This window comes from Hoplias malabaricus, chromosome 5, assembly GCF_029633855.1.
Source record: "Hoplias malabaricus isolate fHopMal1 chromosome 5, fHopMal1.hap1, whole genome shotgun sequence".
Classification (NCBI taxonomy): domain Eukaryota; kingdom Metazoa; phylum Chordata; class Actinopteri; order Characiformes; family Erythrinidae; genus Hoplias; species Hoplias malabaricus.
The window spans coordinates 23,603,251-23,623,919 of NC_089804.1; the positions used below are offsets into that span (position 1 = coordinate 23,603,251).

The 20,669-nt window shown below is 39.4% G+C and overlaps 1 protein-coding gene across 2 annotated transcripts in view; it reads right to left on the reverse strand.

Annotated features, from left to right (window-relative positions):
• The window catches only part of LOC136696280 (low-density lipoprotein receptor-related protein 1-like), a 105,376-nt gene continuing 84,707 nt past the window's right edge, over positions 1-20,669 (reverse strand). The window contains exons 52-90 of one of the 2 annotated variants that reach the window (XM_066670528.1): positions 20,401-20,529; positions 19,889-20,011; positions 19,328-19,468; positions 19,009-19,196; positions 18,675-18,858; positions 18,260-18,345; positions 18,022-18,141; positions 17,731-17,918; positions 17,425-17,630; positions 17,090-17,278; positions 16,659-16,807; positions 16,422-16,515; positions 16,001-16,117; positions 15,591-15,710; positions 15,329-15,451; positions 15,036-15,161; positions 14,631-14,747; positions 13,330-13,436; positions 11,093-11,225; positions 10,737-10,859; positions 10,494-10,616; positions 10,028-10,162; positions 9,615-9,752; positions 9,373-9,492; positions 8,963-9,234; positions 8,457-8,635; positions 7,690-7,796; positions 7,457-7,576; positions 7,147-7,323; positions 6,526-6,660; positions 6,084-6,254; positions 5,327-5,488; positions 4,308-4,491; positions 3,828-3,926; positions 3,636-3,706; positions 3,296-3,389; positions 2,722-2,751; positions 1,861-2,005; positions 1-1,589 (exon numbers count right to left, since the gene is read on the reverse strand). In XM_066670528.1, coding sequence (XP_066526625.1) covers positions 1,449-1,589; positions 1,861-2,005; positions 2,722-2,751; positions 3,296-3,389; positions 3,636-3,706; positions 3,828-3,926; positions 4,308-4,491; positions 5,327-5,488; positions 6,084-6,254; positions 6,526-6,660; positions 7,147-7,323; positions 7,457-7,576; positions 7,690-7,796; positions 8,457-8,635; positions 8,963-9,234; positions 9,373-9,492; positions 9,615-9,752; positions 10,028-10,162; positions 10,494-10,616; positions 10,737-10,859; positions 11,093-11,225; positions 13,330-13,436; positions 14,631-14,747; positions 15,036-15,161; positions 15,329-15,451; positions 15,591-15,710; positions 16,001-16,117; positions 16,422-16,515; positions 16,659-16,807; positions 17,090-17,278; positions 17,425-17,630; positions 17,731-17,918; positions 18,022-18,141; positions 18,260-18,345; positions 18,675-18,858; positions 19,009-19,196; positions 19,328-19,468; positions 19,889-20,011; positions 20,401-20,529 — 5,366 coding nt within the window. In that variant the 3' untranslated portion in view covers positions 1-1,448. The remainder of the gene's footprint in view (positions 1,590-1,860; positions 2,006-2,721; positions 2,752-3,295; positions 3,390-3,635; positions 3,707-3,827; positions 3,927-4,307; positions 4,492-5,326; positions 5,489-6,083; positions 6,255-6,525; positions 6,661-7,146; positions 7,324-7,456; positions 7,577-7,689; positions 7,797-8,456; positions 8,636-8,962; positions 9,235-9,372; positions 9,493-9,614; positions 9,753-10,027; positions 10,163-10,493; positions 10,617-10,736; positions 10,860-11,092; positions 11,226-13,329; positions 13,437-14,630; positions 14,748-15,035; positions 15,162-15,328; positions 15,452-15,590; positions 15,711-16,000; positions 16,118-16,421; positions 16,516-16,658; positions 16,808-17,089; positions 17,279-17,424; positions 17,631-17,730; positions 17,919-18,021; positions 18,142-18,259; positions 18,346-18,674; positions 18,859-19,008; positions 19,197-19,327; positions 19,469-19,888; positions 20,012-20,400; positions 20,530-20,669) is intronic. The other variant, XM_066670529.1, reaches the window with a different exon arrangement.

The following is a 20,669-nucleotide window of genomic DNA, read 5'->3' on the forward strand; positions in this document are numbered from 1 at the left end:
TGTGAAATGATTACAGTTTATTTTCTTTGTTTATTCGTGTGGCCATAAAACCTCAAGAGCAAAAAAACAAAAACAAAAAAACAAGAAAAATCTTTTAAAATTCTTAACGAGAATTTGTTTAACGTTTGCTGAACATGCATCAGGATATGGCTGATCACCTTTTGGACAAAAGCAGCATCTCTGGAAAAATATCACTAAAACTTTAACAAATGAAAGGTGCGGAATGGAATCAGAATGAACGATGTTAGCTCCACACTGAATGGTTCTTTATTTGTGCAATTGTGTTTGTTTGTTTTTTCAATTTTTTATTATTTTTAGTTTAAAGAACCTCCATTTTCTCTAGTTTAAAAAACAAACAAACAACAACAAAAAAAAACAGACATTTCTAAGGCAAAACATTGGGGGGGGGGGGGGATGAATAATACTGAAAGAGAAAGAACAAAATCAGTATATTTGATATCAACATGATGCATTCAATCTTTTTTTCTCATTATCGTGATAAAAACAAGGACTTTATATTACAAGAAATAATAAAAGTTGGTCCTTAGGATATTAGGCCTTTAAACTGATGTCTGCCTCCTGACAAAGCACAACTCTTCAACTTCATTTGTTACGAACGCCTTGCCACGGAAAGAACATTTATATTAAAACAAATGTCATGATCTTCCCAATGGCTCTTCATTCACTGTTATTATTATTATTATTATTATTACTATCATTTCAAAAATGTTTTTGCATCATTTCAAACTCTAATATTTAAAGTATTAATTGAGAAACTGACACAAACAAAAATACACACATTGTCCTGCAAATGTACTTGTTCTTCTACGGCGTATGTACCGTAAAAATCTTTAGCTATGCCTTTAACGTGGACCTATGAATAAAATAAAGAAAAAGACGAAAAACGCTAAATATGGAATTGACATTTTACATGTGCTTTACAGACACTGTGATAGACAAATATTACTAAATAAAAAAAGTCTTGGCTCTTCATAGAGAACAAGTTGGCACTACTGAGATGGAACAATATTTTTTCTCTATACAATTTCATACAAAAATAAAAAATTAAAATTTGTTCCAATTTTGCTTCTTTTTTTCTCTCGATTCCATTTTGCACAGAGGTAGTGGCTATTAAGGTTTTTTTTAAAAAAGGAGGAAAGTTGAAAAAGAAGAACGGGCAGGGATGACAAAAACAACAAAAACAAATTTAAAATTTGTGTAGAAAATTTGTGTAGCCTATTTTTTTGATGTTGTTTTTCATTGTGACAAAGAAAAACAAAATATAATACTGCGATCACATACAAAAGTAGTCCTTCATATTTTTTTGTACATTTTATACAGTGTTCGTGTAATTTGTTGATTCTCCTCCTGGGTTTTGTTTATTTTTTCTCTCACTAAAAAGGCAATGGGGGTGTAATTAATGCTAATGGACCGAGGCTAATAACAGTCTATGCTAGTGGGTCCACCAAAGGTTCCTCATCTCCTCGAGATAGAAGCTCCTTTTTTTCATCTGTACTGGCCAAAGAATTGCGGCTGTTCTGGCCTCCCATGTACAGCGTGGCGTAGACGGGATTTGTGAAGTTTGTCGGCTGAAAAGAGCATAAATATGACATAAAAATACGTAATTAGCATATTCCTACATTTCTGCCATTACTTCTTTTGCTAGTATGAAATTAATTTATCTCTTGAATGAGAATATCTAGGCACCTCCTTCTGATTGAGTTTCTACCAGGTTTAAATCAAGCACTTGTAGTAGAAAGGAATTTATTCTCTTTTAGAAATCAACAAACTCGTCATTTTTGAATTTTAAATTAAATCCAAAGGAGATATTACTTCACATCTTTCCTCTGGGTGTCTCACCTTGTCTGGGTCCAGTGTGAAGTCTGTATCCAGAAGTTCTCCCACATCATCGTCTTGTTCTCCTTCATAGATTTTATAAGCCGGATTTCCAATCTCTACATTCATTGCTCCGTTTGTCATCCTCTGGTGTTGAAACCCTTTAGCCCTAGAAAAGTAGGAGCATTGAGAAGAAATGTTCGAGGGGGGGTGGGGGGGGACTCTTAAAATTCACTTTAACTTATGTTCAGAGGCATGAGCAGAAATAAGCCACAACACAAGGGGTCGCCACCAACAGTCACAGTCACTGGAACAGCCTGCATTAAAGCAAGAGTTCATGACAACAGTACAAACCCAGAGCTTACAAAAATATGCAGAAAATATAAATGTTTTTTAACCAGTTTAGAACATTAAATATTAGTCCACTGTATTTTAGATGGACCGTATAATGTTGCATGCTGGTTGCTTTGCTTTCCATTGTGGTTATGTATTTGTAAGTGTTGCTATGGTTTCCCAGGTGGTTGCTAGAGTGTTGCTAAGAGGTTCGGGACTGTGCTTGAACGCTACTGCAGTAATTTTGTTACTACCTATAATTTTGGTAAATTCTGGGATTGTAAAGACAACACCATCTCCACATGATGCAGCGAGTCTTAAGTGTAGAAGTCACAAACACAGTTCAATAATGACATTGGTTTTCAATCTCAGAAAAAGTTGGATCTATTTTTTTTTCTCCTTTTCAATAGATCTCTATTTCTGCCCATTTTCAACTCCTTCAGGGAGTTAAAGGCGATTATGAGAAGGGAACAATGTGACAACACCAATAACACGTAAATCACAAAGAAAGAAGAACATGGGATAGAAGGGAGAAAGCCTAGCAACAGTTACCGCGGCCTCTTTGAGCCAGGTTTGACAGACCTGAGGAGAAGAGGAGGAGGAGTTAATGGAGAAAAAGCTGAGAGTTTGTGAACGTTTTGTTTCTATGGCAACTAAGAGATGTCTTCATTTAAAATTATTTTTTTCTTTTTAAACTCTGAAGAGCACATATTGTGTGTCCTTCTCTGGCAAAAAGGCTGCTTCTGGTCTTTCCAATTTAAGACAGATGTATGTAAATGAGCTCTACTTTGATTGGACTGATCTGACAGCAGAAACAACAACCCATATCAAATTAAATTAGGTCATAAGTGAAACACATCTGAAATCCTTTATAGGAACTTCCATATATGAGGAGACTATGTTTACAAACACTAGTGATGTTTCTAGACTACTGCTAATGTTATTTTAAAGTCAAGATGATTTTCTTTGTCTTCAATCTATGTGCGCATTAAGCTAGAGCAAGTGTCCTTCACCTGGAGGCCGTGACTCCCTTGGTTGTGATACATTCTGGAGGGGTGCCGGATGAAGGTTTTGCTTGTTGCTACAATGCACATGATTAGTTTCACTAAATTCACAAGAGACTCACCCTCTCATTCTTTTCTTGTACCACAACACTGCTCCACCAAACAATAACACCAACAACAACAGTAGAATCACAGGAATCACTATGGAGGCTGTACCTACACACACAAAACAGACATGTAAAAAACATGAAAAGGTAAATTTATAAAATGCCCAAAAAATATAAATTGCCAAGTTACAACAGATTTTAACATGACTTCTGTGTGTCTTTCTGAGACAATTATTCAAGGCTAAATGCTGCAGAATTATTTAATACATTCAACTTTGCAAATACTCCATGTCTGAATCCCAAGGCTGAATTTCATCTACACAATTTCTCATCAGGAAAGTAATATCCCACTTACGGCTGCCGGACTCGGTGTTGATGTTGGGAGATCGAGTGGCACAGCGATGACCCTCCCACCCGACAGGACATCTGTGAGTATAAAAGAGAGCATAAGTGCTCAAATCTACAAATAGACTCCAGATTGTGTGAAGCCCAAGGTTTCTTTTAGAATTGCAATCAGTGATCATTTCATCATGTGTTTTATACACACTTGCACTGAGGAAGATTAGCAGAGCTGAGGGAGCACTGTCCGTTGGCACAGTATCCATCGCACGTGTAACAGCTCGGCTGGATCCGACCGTTAGAACATCTGAAAAAAATAAATCACATTCACAGCTTTGTTAATAATAACATTAGGATTTCATTTCAAATGAGGTGTTTTGTACGGGCGGAGGCGTTTCCATAGCGCTGGTTTTGTAAATTAATACCTGGGATTGTATGTAATATTCATAAATTGATAGAAATTTGAATTTGAATTGAGTCATATTTTACTAATTGTAGCGATCAAAATGTTAAACCTTTAAATGGTGAGAACCCTCCAAATAATTCACCTCATTTCGAATAACTGAGGTCTATGTCGATACAGAATGATTAGGCTTAGGTTCTTTATTTATTTAAAAAAAAAAATTGTAGTAACGTTAATATAGAAAGTTTTAAATAAAATAAACATTATTTGAGTGTGAACGTGTACCTGCACGTGACGTCTCCTTGCGGTTGGTTGCTGTTTGTGGGGATGCACTTGCCGTCGCGGCAGTAATGGCATTTATCCACCTCACAGTTCTTACCCAGGAACCTCTGAGGACAGCGACACTGCCTCGAACCATCGCTGGACTGGAGACATGTTCCTCCATTTTCACATAAACCAAGACACAGCTCTGAAATGACACAAAAAGGTAATGCAACAACACAACCCTAAAACAACAAAGAATAAAGCTGTTCTAATGTACAGAAGTTATACAAGTGTTGTCTTTGACTTTGAACAAGTGTTGAATTTAGACTGTTAAGTAACTAAAGTAGTTCAAATAAAACAGCATTTTAATAAGAAAAAGACAGTTTGGATCAGTGTCAGTTGATATTAGCTAGAGAAATTAACTTCAGTCTGGATGCTCTCCAACAGATGGCAGTGTAGAGCTATGGTCCTGTGTTTTGGTCAGAGTTTCTAATGTGTTTAGACCAGTAAAGACCCTAATATTGAGATCCACTATAGCACAGTGATAAAATATAATCACATTAAAAAAAAAAAGGACAGTTCATACAGAAATAAAACTGTGTAAGTACGGCACAGTGGCTTGGTGGTGAGCACGTTCGCCTTGGGTTCAAGTCCCATCTGGGTGGAGTTTCCATGTTCTCCCCGTGTCTGCGTGGGTTTCCTCCGTGGTCCCTGATTTCCTCCCACAGTCCAAAAACATGGAGGGTAGGTGAATTGGCTTCTCTAATAAATGTCCTGGTGAACGAGTGTGTATGTGAATCGTTCCTGGTCGAGAGTACGCTGTGCGCATTTGGCTGTCGCTTCTCGCCAGTGAGTGTGTGGATTGAGTGTTCTGAGCAGTGTGGATTGTAAAGCGTCCTTGGGTGTCTAGAAAGGCGCTATATAAGTGTTACGATAGATAGTTAGTTCTGTAGTTAGAAAGATTTCAACGGTCCTGTATTACCATGTCTAGTAAATGTATTTTACTCTCCAAATCATGAAGGTGGTGATGTGGCACTTACGATACTGACACTGATCCCCCAGGAAGTTTCCAGGGCAGCGGCAGGTGGGCTGGTTGCCACGGGTAGCTGTGCAGTTTCCTTTGTTTTGGCAATAATCCTCACAGGTTCTGCGGTTACAGTTTGGCCCTGTGAAACCTGCTCTGCATCGACAGGTTGGAGAACCTGAGGAAAGAAGTAGGATGTGTTTAAAAATAAATACATAAATAAATACATTTGTACAATACTCTGCACAGAATGAGCTATTTATCTATTTATCCTAACATTACACTAATATTCAAAGGAGGGTAGAGTGTCGATAAAACTTCCAGCAAAAGTATGGTTCCTGGGATAAAATAAAGACTGTGGTAAAAGTAACATCCACAAACTAAGTTGAAAAGGAGAACAAAAATACGTATGTTGTACAGAGTACAGTTGAAAATCTGAGAACATCTAACATCTATCAGCCTTAAACCCCAATAAAGCCTGTGCTTTTTATAACCAGCGACATACTGATGGTTTGTGGTTATTCAGGTGGATGCTGCACATTAGTGGTTTTTCTGAACAAATAAAAATGCTATATATGTAACTATCATTCATATCAATCAAGCTCTTGTGACTGATATCCTGGTGTCCAGGTACAAAAATACATAGTATTCCAGTAATCCAGTTATGCAGTTCCTTTGCAGGAACTCTCTCTCCAACAGGCTAATTTGTTAGCATTTCAGCATGTCAGCATTTGTTATCCAGATACTTTTGGCCATGTAACAAGTTATTTCACCTGTAGGAGAGGCCGTACAGGTTCCTCCATTCTGGCAGTAATCTCGGCACTGGTTAACCTCACAGCGATCTCCTCCATAGTTTGGCTGGCAGCGACACTTCGGCTGTTTCCTGGCGTTTAGTACGCAACTCCCACCGTTTAAACACACCAACACACACCCTCCACTTGGAGCTGAGAAAGAGAGAGAGGGAAGAGAGAAAAGCACTTCAACTAATTGGGAATCTTTGAAGCAGATGCCTATGAGCCTACGGTCTCCGTGCCCCATGCACAGAGGTGTTTATGACCCCAACATATTCATCCACCATCAAATCCACACAGCAAAATTCCAAAATCTACTGCAAAGTCTTCCCTGCAGAGTAGAGGCTGCTACTGAAACAATGAGGAACACACTCTATCAGTACTCAGAAGACACGGGTGTGTGTTTATACGACTGTACACTCACAGACAGTTGTGGGTGAGGGGACCTCCACGCAGGTTCCATTATCCAGAACCCGGCCGTTAGGACAGGTACAGACAGGGCCACTGGGGCTGAGTAAACACAGCCACTCGCACTTCTTCCTGTCACACGGGTTTGTAACTGGGACAAAATCAGACAGATATTACCTTATGTCTCTTCATTAAATATGGAATGTGTCATTAGGAAACAATCTGGATAAAATATTAATGAGTTTCCCTCTGAAGTTTTCGATCATATGTCATTCATACGTTGCATGGTTAACCATTAATTCTTCCTGAGCAGGGTCACAGTTACCTACACTCCTTGATCACATGAGTTTGTTAAATCCACAGCACACATTATTTTAAATCATTATTTATTCACCGCTAAAACTAGGTACTGGATGATAACCTCAAATAATACGGACTCCGCGACACATTCACACACAGAGGATCACGCTGGAGTAATGTGATTGGGTTTATTCTAACGTTGGGTGTTATTTGTTGCTTGCTTTTTAGCATAGAAACATTTACTGCTCAGATAAATAGCTTTTTAAATCTCAATCTCTGGTGCTAAACGTTTGCACAGTATTGTACATAAATAATGTAATTACTGAGTAATACTCACTCTCGGGCTGTTTGTAGTTGTGGAACAGAGCGAGGTCAGTGGCGTGGTTAATTCCTGTTGTCAGATTCTCCACGGATCCTCTCCCGAATTTATTCACCCTGAAGACGATGTTGTCCTGGTGCGTGATGCCATAGATGTAGTCCTCATAAACATCAATACTGAACGGGTGATGAAGATCTGGAGGGAGAGAGAGAGAAAGAGAGAGTATTAAATCATTCCATCACAACAATTCTTAAGTGAAAACATTCTCAGCTTTTGATGTAATTTCATTATTTCACAGAGCACTTATTGATTAAAATAACAACTCAACTGTTTTTGGAGCTGGTGATGGCAATGACTGGATCGGTTCCGTTTAGTCTCACACTGCCGATCACAGAGAGCTTTGCATCAGCCCAGTACAGTCTCTCATTAAAATAATCTACCGCCAGACCTGAGATACACCGTAGCACATCGCAAAACAGAAAATAAATAAACACAGAAATACACCACTAAATAAAAAATACACAGATATAAAGGGGTCTGTCGATATGAGCTCTGATTTACCGGTGGGCCACTGGATGTTTTCGTGAATCAATGTTTCTCTCATTGTTCCATCCATCGCCGCTGTCTCAATCTTAGGATGATTCCCCCAGTCCGCCCAGTACATCGTCCTTTCACAAACAAAATAATGTCGGCATATATTTATATGTATAGCACAAAAACCATAAACATGGCTAGTATTAACAACCTATAAAAGGAATGATATTTTATTACATAAGCTATAATTTCTCAGAGACCCAGAGTGAAGCTAAAAAAACTACAGGAAGTCCATACAAAATATAAAAACAACAAAAAAAATGTACATTTTTAAAACTGTGTTTTCATTTATGAACCTGATTCCCTGGTCATGAATTCAGAATTCTTTGTCCTTAAAACATTTAGCTTTATTCTGAATCTGAATTCCTCCGGGTGACTGTCTGTGAGGAGTGTGGCATGTTCTCCCTGTGTCTGCGTGGGTTTCCTCCGGGTGCTCCAGTTTCCTCCCACAGTTCAAAAACACACGTTGGTAGGTGGATTGGTGACGTAGGTGTGAGTGAATGTGTGTGTGTCTGTGTTGCCCTGTGAAGGACTGGCGCCCCCTCCAGGGTGTATTCCCGCCTTGCGCCCAATGATTCCAGGTAGGCTCTGGACCCACCGCGACCCTGAACTGGAGAAGCGTTTACAGATAATGAATGAATGAATGAATCTACACGCATTAATATTAGCGGACCGACACACAAATAAACTATTTAGTACCACAATAAATCAGTCTCAGTATACATGGTTCTCACCCTCTTGTAGGGTCCACTACGATGGCATAGGGTTCATCAATCATCCCAGAGATAAGAGTTTTACGATGTCTTCCATTCATCTGTGCCACTTCTATGACATCAAGACCTGAATCTGTCCAATAAATATTCCCTGCCACCCAGTCCACCGCTATCCCTCGAGGCATCTTCAAATCAGCAATCTGCACCACACACACAAACATACAACAGTGAATAACGATAAAATACATTCACTTTTAATAGGTATTTTATTGAGGAATTACTCTTTACTCAGTTCCAGTTCAATCATTAACAAAATAGTTGTAAAGTCCATATTTCGGGAATAAAATACGGGGCAATATTTCAATAACTAATGTGCAGGCCAAAGATCAACTTACTTTTTTCCCCAGCATGTAATATATATTTTTTATTTCTTAACAATGTCTAAAATACTGTTATAGAAAGCAACAAAATGCTAAAATAGAACAAATGGTTATAATGTGTGCATCTGTCCTGGTGTGAACTCTGACCTCCAGGTGTGTGATGCGAGGGGTAGTTTGGCGCCGATTCCTGTGTGAATTTGGCGAAGGAGCGGATCCCGAGCCGGACTCAAAGACAGAGATGCGACCTGTGTGCCAGTTTGTCCAGAAGACACGCCTCTGCTTGATGTGAAGATCCATGGCATCAATTCTGATGTTAGCATCTCCCTGGAACGCCTGCTCATATATCCAGCTCCCGCTCTCCAGCTGGAGACTACGGATCTCATTATCATCAGCCAAGAACAGGACCTGTCTCTCAGTACCTGGCATAACACAGGCACGGGTTTAATAACAGTTCACAACAGTGTTTCTTTCTACAATCTAAAAAATACATAGCCTATCTGTAGATAACAATACAGGGGAAAAACCCAATGAAGCAGCGTCTGTATCTGCAGACTGACCTCCTGCTTTACAGCTGTTGTGGAGTCGGTTGAAATTCCTGTGGCAGCTGCATTTATAAGAGCCTTTAGTGTTGTTACAGATGTGGGAACACACTCCAAACTGAGCACACTCATTCACATCTGGAACATGAACATGATGAGGGAAAATGATAAACAGAATGATTGCATGAGTAAGTAGGTCACTGAATGAACGAGCAAATGAAAGCAAGTCGGTGAGTAAGTAAAAGATGAATGAAAGTTACCGTTACAGATTTGTTGTGCAGTTCTCTGGAAGCCTGGTTTGCAGGAACAGAAGGAATCTGTTCCGTTTACGACGCAGTGGGCCTCGTCTCCGTCTCCACATATGCTTCTGTTCTGATGACACTCGTTCAGGATCGAGTCTAAACCGACAAAAAACAACAAAAATACTTACAAATTCACAACTATATGGTAGAGTCTGACTTCAATCAATCAATTTTAGTGGGTCACCAGAAATAGCCAAAATGAATTAACCAAACTAATGCATTTTTACAGAAAAGGTTCCAATATTCATGATGAGCTTGATGCTATGCAACAATAAACATATCTGAGAACTCATGTATGCTGATTTTCTCTATTATTTCTCATTAAACTTGCTGAAGAACACACAAAGTCACAAAACGTGGTGTAAACTCACCTTTCTTGTTGCAGTTGATTTCATCAGATCCAAAATCTTCACAGTCATTAAAGTAATTACAGCGTAGACTCGAGCTGATACACTTCCCGTTATCACATCTGAACTCATCTTTACCACACACCGGAGGAGGCGTCACTGAGGAAACCCAGAAATACACTCGTCAGACATTTTTAACCCCAAGTCAAACAAACTCGGGGAAAAGTGAATCTGCAGACACTGAGGAGAAATTTTTAAGGTGGAACGGCAAAATTAAATATTTATGTATGGTCAAAAAAGGGTCCAAAACATAACAAAAAATGAATGCATTTAATAATTAAACGGGTATCTTTTCACAACAGTACATCCAACAATTTTTATATTATTGGTTTAAAATTTTATTTCAATAAAAATAAATAAATAAATAAATAAATAAAAACCCATTCTAGCAATTAAAATCAAATAAAATGATTATGTTAAATTAACTCACCACAGTCAAGTTCATCACTTTTGTCTCCACAGTGGTCAGTTCCGTCACATATTTTGGACAGAGGCAAACAGACTCTGTCATTACTGCATCGGAAGGGACGCATCGGAGGACACTGAAACCTCTCTGAGAACAAATGACAAAGAGAGAACAAGAGTGAGGGAGGAGAGGGGGGGGGGGGGGATGTGGTAAATTCAGAACAAGTTCAGCAGCTTGGAGAGAAAATAAAAGAAGAGTAATGCATACTGCATTCCTCCGGGTTTTCGTCTGAATTGTCCCCGCAGTCATCCTCTCCATCACACCTCCAGCCCGCTGGCTTACACAGAGTGTTATTACACTGAAAAGCCTCCATGGGACACTGTCTTCCCACTGAAAATATCCAAGCACACACAAAATATCATTAAACTCTCTTACCACTGCAGCACAGGGGTTATATTAGTGCATAAAAATGCATATATTTGTTCTCGAAACAATCTCAGGTTTAAATATTTTTTGTCTTCTGACAATGATGATATGTAGAGGAAATTATAATATTTTAGGAAATAAAAAACTCTTATTCTCATTAAAGTAAAATATATAATATACGAAATAGGGAAACTAACCTCCAGTGTGACAGTTTTCCTCATCACTGCCGTCCATACAATCAGGATCAGCGTCACACCTCCACCGGTACGGAATACAGTGTCCATTCTTACACTGAAACTGATCACTGTCGCATTTCACATCACAGCCGTGCTAATAAACACACACACACACACACCCCACATTAACCATACATAGACTATTCAGATTAAATTTCTCTTTTTGTGTGTGTTGCATATTTTCAGGACACAATGTCCTCGCTGTAGAACAAGAAAAAAACACAAGACTTACAACTTTTTAGCCTTGAATAAAAACACCTCAGAGAGGTTTCATAAGAACGTAAATACATATTTATTTCTATAACGTGCAACTCACATGAGATTGATTTGTAGTCCCTGAGTGTATAAACAAAACATTCATATCATAAAGAATTTGAAAATGTATAAGTGTTAAAATGACTGCTATCTGCTTTAAGGTGTCTCAAGTATATCATCAGTGTGTGGATTGGTACAGTAGTGATTTGGGACAAGTTCGTGTGTGCGTGAGACAGAGAGAGAGAGAGAGAGAGAGAGAGAGAGAGAGAGATATTTATGGAGTCAAAAAAGGGTCAAAGATTGAGTTTGTAAAACAATACTCACAAATGTAATGGACCTTTTAACTGCATTTGAGCAAATACATACATGCAAAATTAAAATCCACAAATGTATTGGAATGCACAAATTTAAAACAACAACAAAAATAATAATAACTTAAAATCACACAAATGTGTAAAAAAAAAAAAAAAAAAAAAAAAAAAAAGATTTGCATTTGTAAATCAAATGTTGTGAATGTTTGAATCAGTACCTTCTCAAATGGCTTAAAATTTGCAAGAGCAAACCTTTTTAAGGTTCCAAATGTGACAGTCAGAGTTTTTGAATGAGGTGGAAAAAACCCACACATTCACCTTCTCTGCTGCACGCGCAAATCTCTTTTTGCAGTTGCGGATTTAAGACCCTGTTTTACGGCCAATTGATGGACCAATAGGAAAGCTTTAGCTGGACCAATCAGAACACGAGGTTTGTTTAACCAATCAGAACATTGATTTGTTTCTGTCAACCATAGCGCTTTTCCACCAAAAGAACTCTGGTTCTTGAACCGGTTCTGTTCCTGATTCTTGGAACCTTGGTTCTTTCCAGTGAACCTACGGACAGCGGAGAAATGCAAATAATTTTTTTTTTTTTTTTTACACATTTGTGATTTAGAGTTATTATTATTATTGTTGTTATTTTTTTTATTTGTGCATTCCAATGCATATGTGGATTTTAGTTTTACGTATATGTATTTGCTCAAACGCACTTACAGATTTCGTTTTACACGCATGTATTTGCTCAAACGCAGTTACAGATTTCGTTTTACGTGCATGTATTTGCTCAAACGCAGTTACAGATTTCGTTTTACGTGTATGTAGTTGCTCAAACGCAGTTACAGATTTCGTTTTACGTGTATGTAGTTGCTCAAACGCAGTTACAGATTTCGTTTTACACGTATGTATTTGCTCAAACGCAGTTACAGATTTCGTTTTACGTGTATGTAGTTGCTCAAACGCAGTTACAGATTTCGTTTTACACGTATGTATTTGCTCAAACGCAGTTACAGATTTCGTTTTACGCGTATGTAGTTGCTCAAACGCAGTTACAGATTTTGTTTTACGTGCATGTATTTGCTCAAACGCACTTACAGATTTCGTTTTACGCGCATGTATTTGCTCAAACGCAGTTACAGATTTCGTTTTACGCGTATGTAGTTGCTCAAACGCAGTTACAGATTTCGTTTTACGCGTATGTAGTTGCTCAAACGCAGTTACAGATTTCGTTTTACGAGTATGTAGTTGCTCAAACGCAGTTACAGATTTCGTTTTACGTGTATGTAGTTGCTCAAACGCACTTACAGATTTCGTTTTACGCGTATATATTTGCTCAAACGCAGTTACAGATTTCGTTTTACGCGTATGTAGTTGCTCAAACGCAGTTACAGATTTCGTTTTACGTGTATGTAGTTGCTCAAACGCAGTTACAGATTTCGTTTTACGTGTATGTAGTTGCTCAAACGCAGTTACAGATTTTGTTTTACGTGTATGTAGTTGCTCAAACGCAGTTACAGATTTCGTTTTACGTGTATGTAGTTGCTCAAACGCAGTTACAAAGTTCGTTACATTTGTGAGTATTGTTTTACAAACTCAAAATCTTTTTGACCCTATTTTGACTCCATAGATATTTACCTCATCAGATCCATCAGCACAGTCATGGTCACCGTCACACTTCCATCGTCCAGCAATACACCGACCATTTGTACAGGAAAACTCACTCTCAGAACACTGCCTTGGAACTGGGTGAGAAACAGAGAGACAAAGAAGAAAAAGAAAGAGAGAGAGATATAACTAAAAAAAACTTTTTTTTTCTTTTTATATAATAAAAATACTAATAAAAGTAATAAATAATAATAATAATGTATAAAAGAAATGTCCATAGAGGAACTACAGGAGCCTGGAAGGAACAACAGCAGGGTTTCACATTCAATAAGGTGGGAGACAAGGGTTTGGGATCAGGAATGGGAACAGGTTTTTCAAAATAAACGACCAAATAAAGTGGTTAAACAAATAATTGGTGAAATTTTAATCTTTGAAGAGTTGGACACTGAAACAGATGGAAACCTACCTCTGAGCCAGTGAGAAATGAGGCATAAAAAAAAAGAATGGAGTGTGAATGGAGATGAACCAAAGGTGAACCAAAATGTGCAGAAAATGAGGTTATATGTCCAAAAGTTTGTAGACACCCTTTATTGCTTTAAGCTTCACTCATTGAATAACTGTTTATGAAATTAAATGCTTTAAAACAGCAGCATGACAAGGGTTCACCAGAAGGGAATAAATCTCCCCTGTGGAGCTGTGGAATGTTATTCTCTGGAATGATGTTTGTGATCCATAACTAGTCATGCAACATCAATACCTGACTTCACCAAATTTTTTTGACTTAAAGCCATCAAATCCTCACAGCAAGGCTCCAAAATGTAAAGCCTTTGCAAATGACTAGAGACTTGTGGGCAACTGGGTGTCTACAAACTTGTGGATATATAGTGTGTACAGTCCACTGGCAGTGTATTATTATTATTATTGAGCATTAACAGAACATTTATTGAAGGTAATGAGTGAAACTACTCAATGTAATGTAAATATGGAGGAGAATGACTATAGTTACACTTCTAAACATAATCAAATTAAATATATGAACATTATCAAACAGAATATTCAAGTCTATACAATGAAATAAAGTGTCAACATTAGTGTCAGATGGAAAATGTAGAATCATGGCGTTTCGGCTGCCTATGAATGCAAGGATGAAAAGAGCAAGCCCCCCCCCCCACCCCCCGTATGTGCACAAGTACTGCAAATGTACCATTCAAAAGGCTGTTTTAAATGAGAAAGCAGAGCAGCATTACAATGCGTCTTATTCAAATCTACTCTTTCACCTGAAACAGTAAATTAGAAAAAAAAAAAGCAGAGAAATATTTTAGTGAACGTACCACAGTCGTCTTCGTCCGAGTTGTCTCCACAGTCATTATCGTAGTCACACTGCCAGCGTCCAGGAACACAGCGATTATTTTTACAGCGGAACTGGTACGGCTCACATGTTCGTTCATCTGCAGAAACAAAACAAATGGAAACATCCGGTCAAGTCACATTGTTATTTTTCAAAGTGAAAACATCCTCAGCAGAGACTACATCCATGGAGTAGCCACAGAGAGAAAAATTATGAACATGTAACAATGTGTAATGAGGAGTCCTTGCTAACGTGGGGAATTGGAAAGAAGTAAAATGAGAAGATAATTGGATAGAAATAATAGTTTTGAATGCTGCACAATGTGATGAGACCTGGCAGAATCCATATTTTTGCCTAAATTAAAACCAATCAAGTCTTCCACACTGACCACACTCCTCTTTGGGTTCGTCTGAGGCATCTCCACAGTCGTCCTCGCCGTCACACTTCCATCGAGCTGGAATACAACGTCCGGAGTCTTTACAACGGAACTCATCCACGCCACATGTCATCTGAGCTACAGAGAGAGAGAGAGAGAGAGAGAGATTGGCGTTAATTACAGCAGATTATAGATGATAAGTGTCCAGTTTCCTGAGTAGTTCTAAACCTTGGAGAATGTGATGAATGCACTGCAGTTCACCAGTCTGACACACACCCACCCACCCACACACACACACAGCTTACTGCAGTTGGCCGGTTCGTCAGATCCGTCCACACAGTCGTTATCTCGGTCACACATCCACACTCTGGGGATACAGCGTTTAGTGATGGTGCACTGAAACTGATTCGGAGCACACGTCACCTCCGCTGCATACAGACAAACAAAACAAACACATACTTCTGTAAACATTTTATTCATTGCCAGGCAGGTTTAGTCTCAATGTATCAGCATATATACACATTTAGAAAAAGGAATATCAGAATATCAGTAGTCGTGTAAACTCACGGCAGTCCTTCTCGTCCTCTCCCTCCCCACAGTTGTCTTGACCATTGCAGCGGAAGATTCCGGGAATACAGCGGCTGGGATTGGTGCATTTAAACTGACTGGGCAGACACACGTGGATATCTAGAGAGAAAGTGGATGTTAGCAATGACCCACTCGACAGAAACAACAACAACAAAAAAAAACACATCATTTCATCCATCTCATCTCAGGGACATCAAACTGGGTTCGTCCCAGGTCAGAGCTCGGCAGACGTGAGTTTTTTTTGGTTCGTCTTGGCTGTGTATAGTGGGACGGTGTGTCGTTGTGGTGTGTGATTCAGTGTTTTGTAGTTGCTATGCTGCTTTGTGATTGGATTGCACCACTCTGGAGCTCTAACTTCTTATTTTAGAGAAGAACGAGTGTGTTATTACCGCAGTTAGCCTCGTCTGAGTTGTCTTGGCAGTCGTTATCTCCGTCGCAGATGTACGCTGGGTTCGTACAGATCCCCGTTCCACATTGAAACTGGCCAGGCCTGCACTTAAACTCAGCTAAAAGATAAAGTCAGAGAAACTTCTTTAAAGTGACTGTTAATATTGTTCATTGCCATGTGATGTACTTTAATCCTATGTTAAAGTTACATTCATTCACAAAGGTTTGTACACCCGTGGTCCAAATGTACATGTATTGATTGATTTCTCAAAACTCAAAACTCAAATAAGATGAGTAATTAAAAGATTATTTGAACAGGGGGAGTCTAAACTCTTTAACACAATCTAAACTTAAGACAATACTCAAGAAAGTGGAGATAAGACACTAATTCACACAGGAGTAAATCTTCAGAAATGGACTTACGGCAGTGTGCCGGCTCGTCAGATCGATCACCACAGTCGTCCTCTGTGTCACACTTCCACCAGAATGGGATACACTTATCATTCTTACAAACATACTGCAGAAGAATAGCAAACAGAAGATTAAGAGAGGATTTTTCCAGGTTAAAGGAAAAGTCCAAATCCTCAAAGTTTTTTTCCCCCCAGTTTAAACTTCATAAATAAACAGCACTAAGCAGGGGTCACCTGCAATGAAACATACCTGGCTGGCAGTACAGTTGGACATGCACTGTTTCCCATCAGCTGCCAGGTAAAAATTGGTTGGGCAAGCACATTTATATCCTCCTCCAGGAGAGAGAAGGCACAGATTACTGCAGCCTCCATTATCTGTCTGACATGGGTGATTGGTCACTGAAAATGAGAAAAAGAAATATGTAAAATACATAATACAACAGAGTTTTGGTAACAAGCCCATGTTAAAACATGGCTGCCATATTGAGGACCTGCTTCATGAAACCTGCACTGTTGAGTTTCCTACACCATGAGTTTCACGTTACAGAAAAAGCTATTCAATTTACTTAAAAGTAATTAACCTTCCATTGTGAAAGGAAGGCAGGATGAGCAAGTGTCTACAAACATTTGGCTCTGTGTGTGTTTGTGTGTGTGTGTGTGTGTGTGTGTGTATATACTCACCCTCAGGCTGTCTGTAAGGATGGTAGATGTGGATGTCCATTGGCCGGTGCAGTGTGCTGATGAGCATGCTCTTGTTTGTGCCCATGGTTTTGTGAGCTCTGTTGATGGACTTGGTTTCCCAGTCAGTCCAGTAAATAAACTCCTCAAACAGCGTCATGGCAAAGATGTGGGGGATGTCCTGATTCAGAACTGAAGGAAACAGACAAACACAAACACTTATTAACAATTAACTCAATATTTAAATAGTATTTACAGTGACTGTTGGTTACAGAAGTCTATATATAAGACATAATTGTTTGAGGGTTGGTGGTGTTGACACTGTATTCTCCTGTGACCTGTGTGTCGGTTGGTTCCGTCCAGGTTGGAGAACTCGATGTAGTCCTCCCGGGCGTCAGCCCAATAGATGCGGTCATTAACAAAGTCCAGAGTGAGTCCGTTAGGCCAGGTGATCCGGTCCTTCACAATCACACTACGGTTAGTGCCGTCCATCCCAATTCGGCCAATATGGGGGTTATCCCCCCAGTCTGACCAGTAGAGGTACCTGAAAGGAATCCACATTTTATAAATCAACTATTAAAAGGTCTAATGTATACAATTACATTCTAATTATTATTACCACCAATATTCTTCTTTATTTTTACCCATTTCGGACATCCACAGCCACAGCTCGAGGTTCTCGGAGACCAGTGTTGACCAGTGCCATTCGGTATGCTCCATTGAGTTTGGACACTTCAATAGTGTCCCGGCCTTTATCGCACCAGTACAGATTCCCTCCGACCCAGTCCACTGCCAGTCCATCGGGGTTATTTAGAGACGTCCTGTGGAGGACCTGAAGGACAAACAGCATATTTAAACTGGGACAACAGGTAAAAATTGATAATAAAAATAAATATTCTCCCAAATAGGTGCTGTGTGATTATAAAAACTTTTACCTGAACGTTGCTTCCATTAATGTGCATCCGTCTAATCATGCTTCCTTGTGTTGTAACATCAGTCCAGTAGATCATCTGCTGTCGGTAATCAAAATCCAGAGCTACCGCATTGTTTAAGCCCTGGAAACACACAAAAACACACAGTAAAACTCAATTTCACACTATAGAAGTATTATCAGAGGATTTATAATGTATGGGAAACATATACACCACAGTAAATATCACAGTAAATTGTCACCTGTTTTAATAAGGTGTAATTTGATCCGTCCAGGCTGAGTTTTCTCAGATAATAACGATTAGCAAAGATCAGGAATGGCTCCTCCTCTGAGAGACACAAATGAAAGACACAAAGGAATCACTCAGGTTCCTCTCTAAGGAACTGTACAGGTTTCATCACTGTTAATTTGTAGAGTAAATGTTAATGTTAAAAGTTCAAAAACATCAAAGCCTGTGTCATTACTAATAAACCAATGCTTGTGTTGTTACTACCAAAACAAATTCCTAAACGGTTGCTATGACAAACAATGACTGCATATTTACTATCCAATATCTATTTTGTTACTATGACAACCAATGCCATAAACTACAGTTTACCCATACAGATATTAACGCAGTATCTGATTCATCCTGAATGAACAAAGCCGGTGTTTTACCAGAGGTGGACTTGCAGATCGTGGGGTCGCTGGTGCTGAGCTGGAATCCGTCCACACACACACAGTGGAAGCTGCCGTGTGTGTTGATGCAGTGCTGAGTGCAAGGAAATGTGGTGCTGCACTCATCCACATCCACACACGTTTTTCCATCGTCTTTCAGCCTGAATCCAGGGCGACACCTGCACTGCAGGGCAAATGAAAAACAGGAAAACATCAAGACACGTTTTGATTCTTCATCGGATGCTGTTTAGTTTTGGTTTAAGGGTGATGAAGCTGCCTAAGTAAAAGGGAGAGAAGAAGTATTGGGTCACTGTCGAATAGGGCTGGCGTTTACCTTGTAGCCGATCTTGAGGTCCTGGCAGAGCTGAGAGCAGCCGCTTAATTTACTGTTTAGACATTCGTTCACGAAGCAGTTCAGCTCATCGCTGCCATCTCCACAGTCGTCTTTACCATCACACAGCAGTGTATCGTCCACACATTTCCCGTTGTTACATGAGTACATTGAATCGTTGCACTTCTTCTCTGTTACACACAAAAGACAGAGAGCGAAAATGTAAACAGTTAGACTGATAAAGATGATAAATACAAACACTGTATATGAATGGGGTAAAAATTAAATGAAGTATTTTAAAAGCCCGAGCTCTGTTTGTTACCTGTCCCACTGCAGTTGGGGTTTTTGGGGGCCTCGTCTGATTGGTCGTGGCAGTCAAACTCGCCGTCGCACTGCCAGGAACTCTGGATCAGACAGCGGCCATTGGCACAGCGGAACTCGTTGGGCTTACAGGTTGGGTACTCTGAGGATAAAGACAAACATCAGCCATCAGGGTGTGGGAGATATTTTTATAGCACAACTGCAGCAGTACACTCTGAGACTGAAAAGACATACATCACTAAGCCTGACAAAAAAATGAAAACATTTTGGGGACATTCATTTTATCTTTGCAGGAAACACAAGGGGAAGAGTTGTATTTTGGGGGTGGGGCCTTGGAGGGGAACACTGAAGGAAAGGACAGGAATATAATAATCTAAATAGCAGCCAAATATTTGGCTTTCACAAACAAAGTACAGTGTTTATATTGTTTCTGGTTTTGTTTGAGAAATGTTTACAGAGTGTAGATCTGGAAGAGGGCCATTGCACATGGAGGGGACCCCTAGAAAGTCCTGTTTACAGCAGCCAAAATGAGAAGAAATGCTGAAATAAAAGCTGTACTCACCGCACTCCACAGACTCGTCTGATTTGTCTCCACAGTCGTTATCGTGATCACACACAAAGTGCTGGGGGATGCACTGTCTGTTCTGACACATGAACTCTCCTCCATCACAAGTGTTCTTAAACACTGAGGAGACAAAAAAAATTTAAAAACTGAGATGATAACAACAACAAACCCATTCACACAGAGGTCTTACTTTCTCAACTCTCAGAAGTCATAATAAAAGCATGTGAAACTTTTAGATGAATTATGTCTGACTCCAGAGTCTCCACAGAGTAGGTCACCCGCATGGGGGCATCCATGTTGGAAATATGTTTAGAACAGAACCTCTGAACCATCCAGTCCACAAGGTGTCAGTATAACCGCTGTTTAATAACATGTAAAAGAATCAGTGGAGAACCTGTCTGACTGCTGTTTTAAATTACATAATCATTAATATGGGAGCCGTATGAACCCTGTGTATAAATGTATGTTTAAATGATATATTAGAGAAGTGATCAGTGAGTGTCTCTCACAGCAGCCGGCCTTGGTGCTCTCGTCCTCTCCGTTGGGACAGTCTTTGTCTCCGTCGCACACCCAGCGCTGGGGGACACACTTATACGAGTCTGGACACTGGAAAGCGTCCGGAGTACAAGTCTTGTTCTCTGAGGTGTAAAAGATGAGAGAAAGAAATTAAAGATACAGAAGAGAAAAACAATATCAAACACTGGCTTTTCTTCATTAAGCGGCACAGTACATTTGAAACATGCTCTCAGTGAGGTGAGATATTTGAAGGCAGCACTGA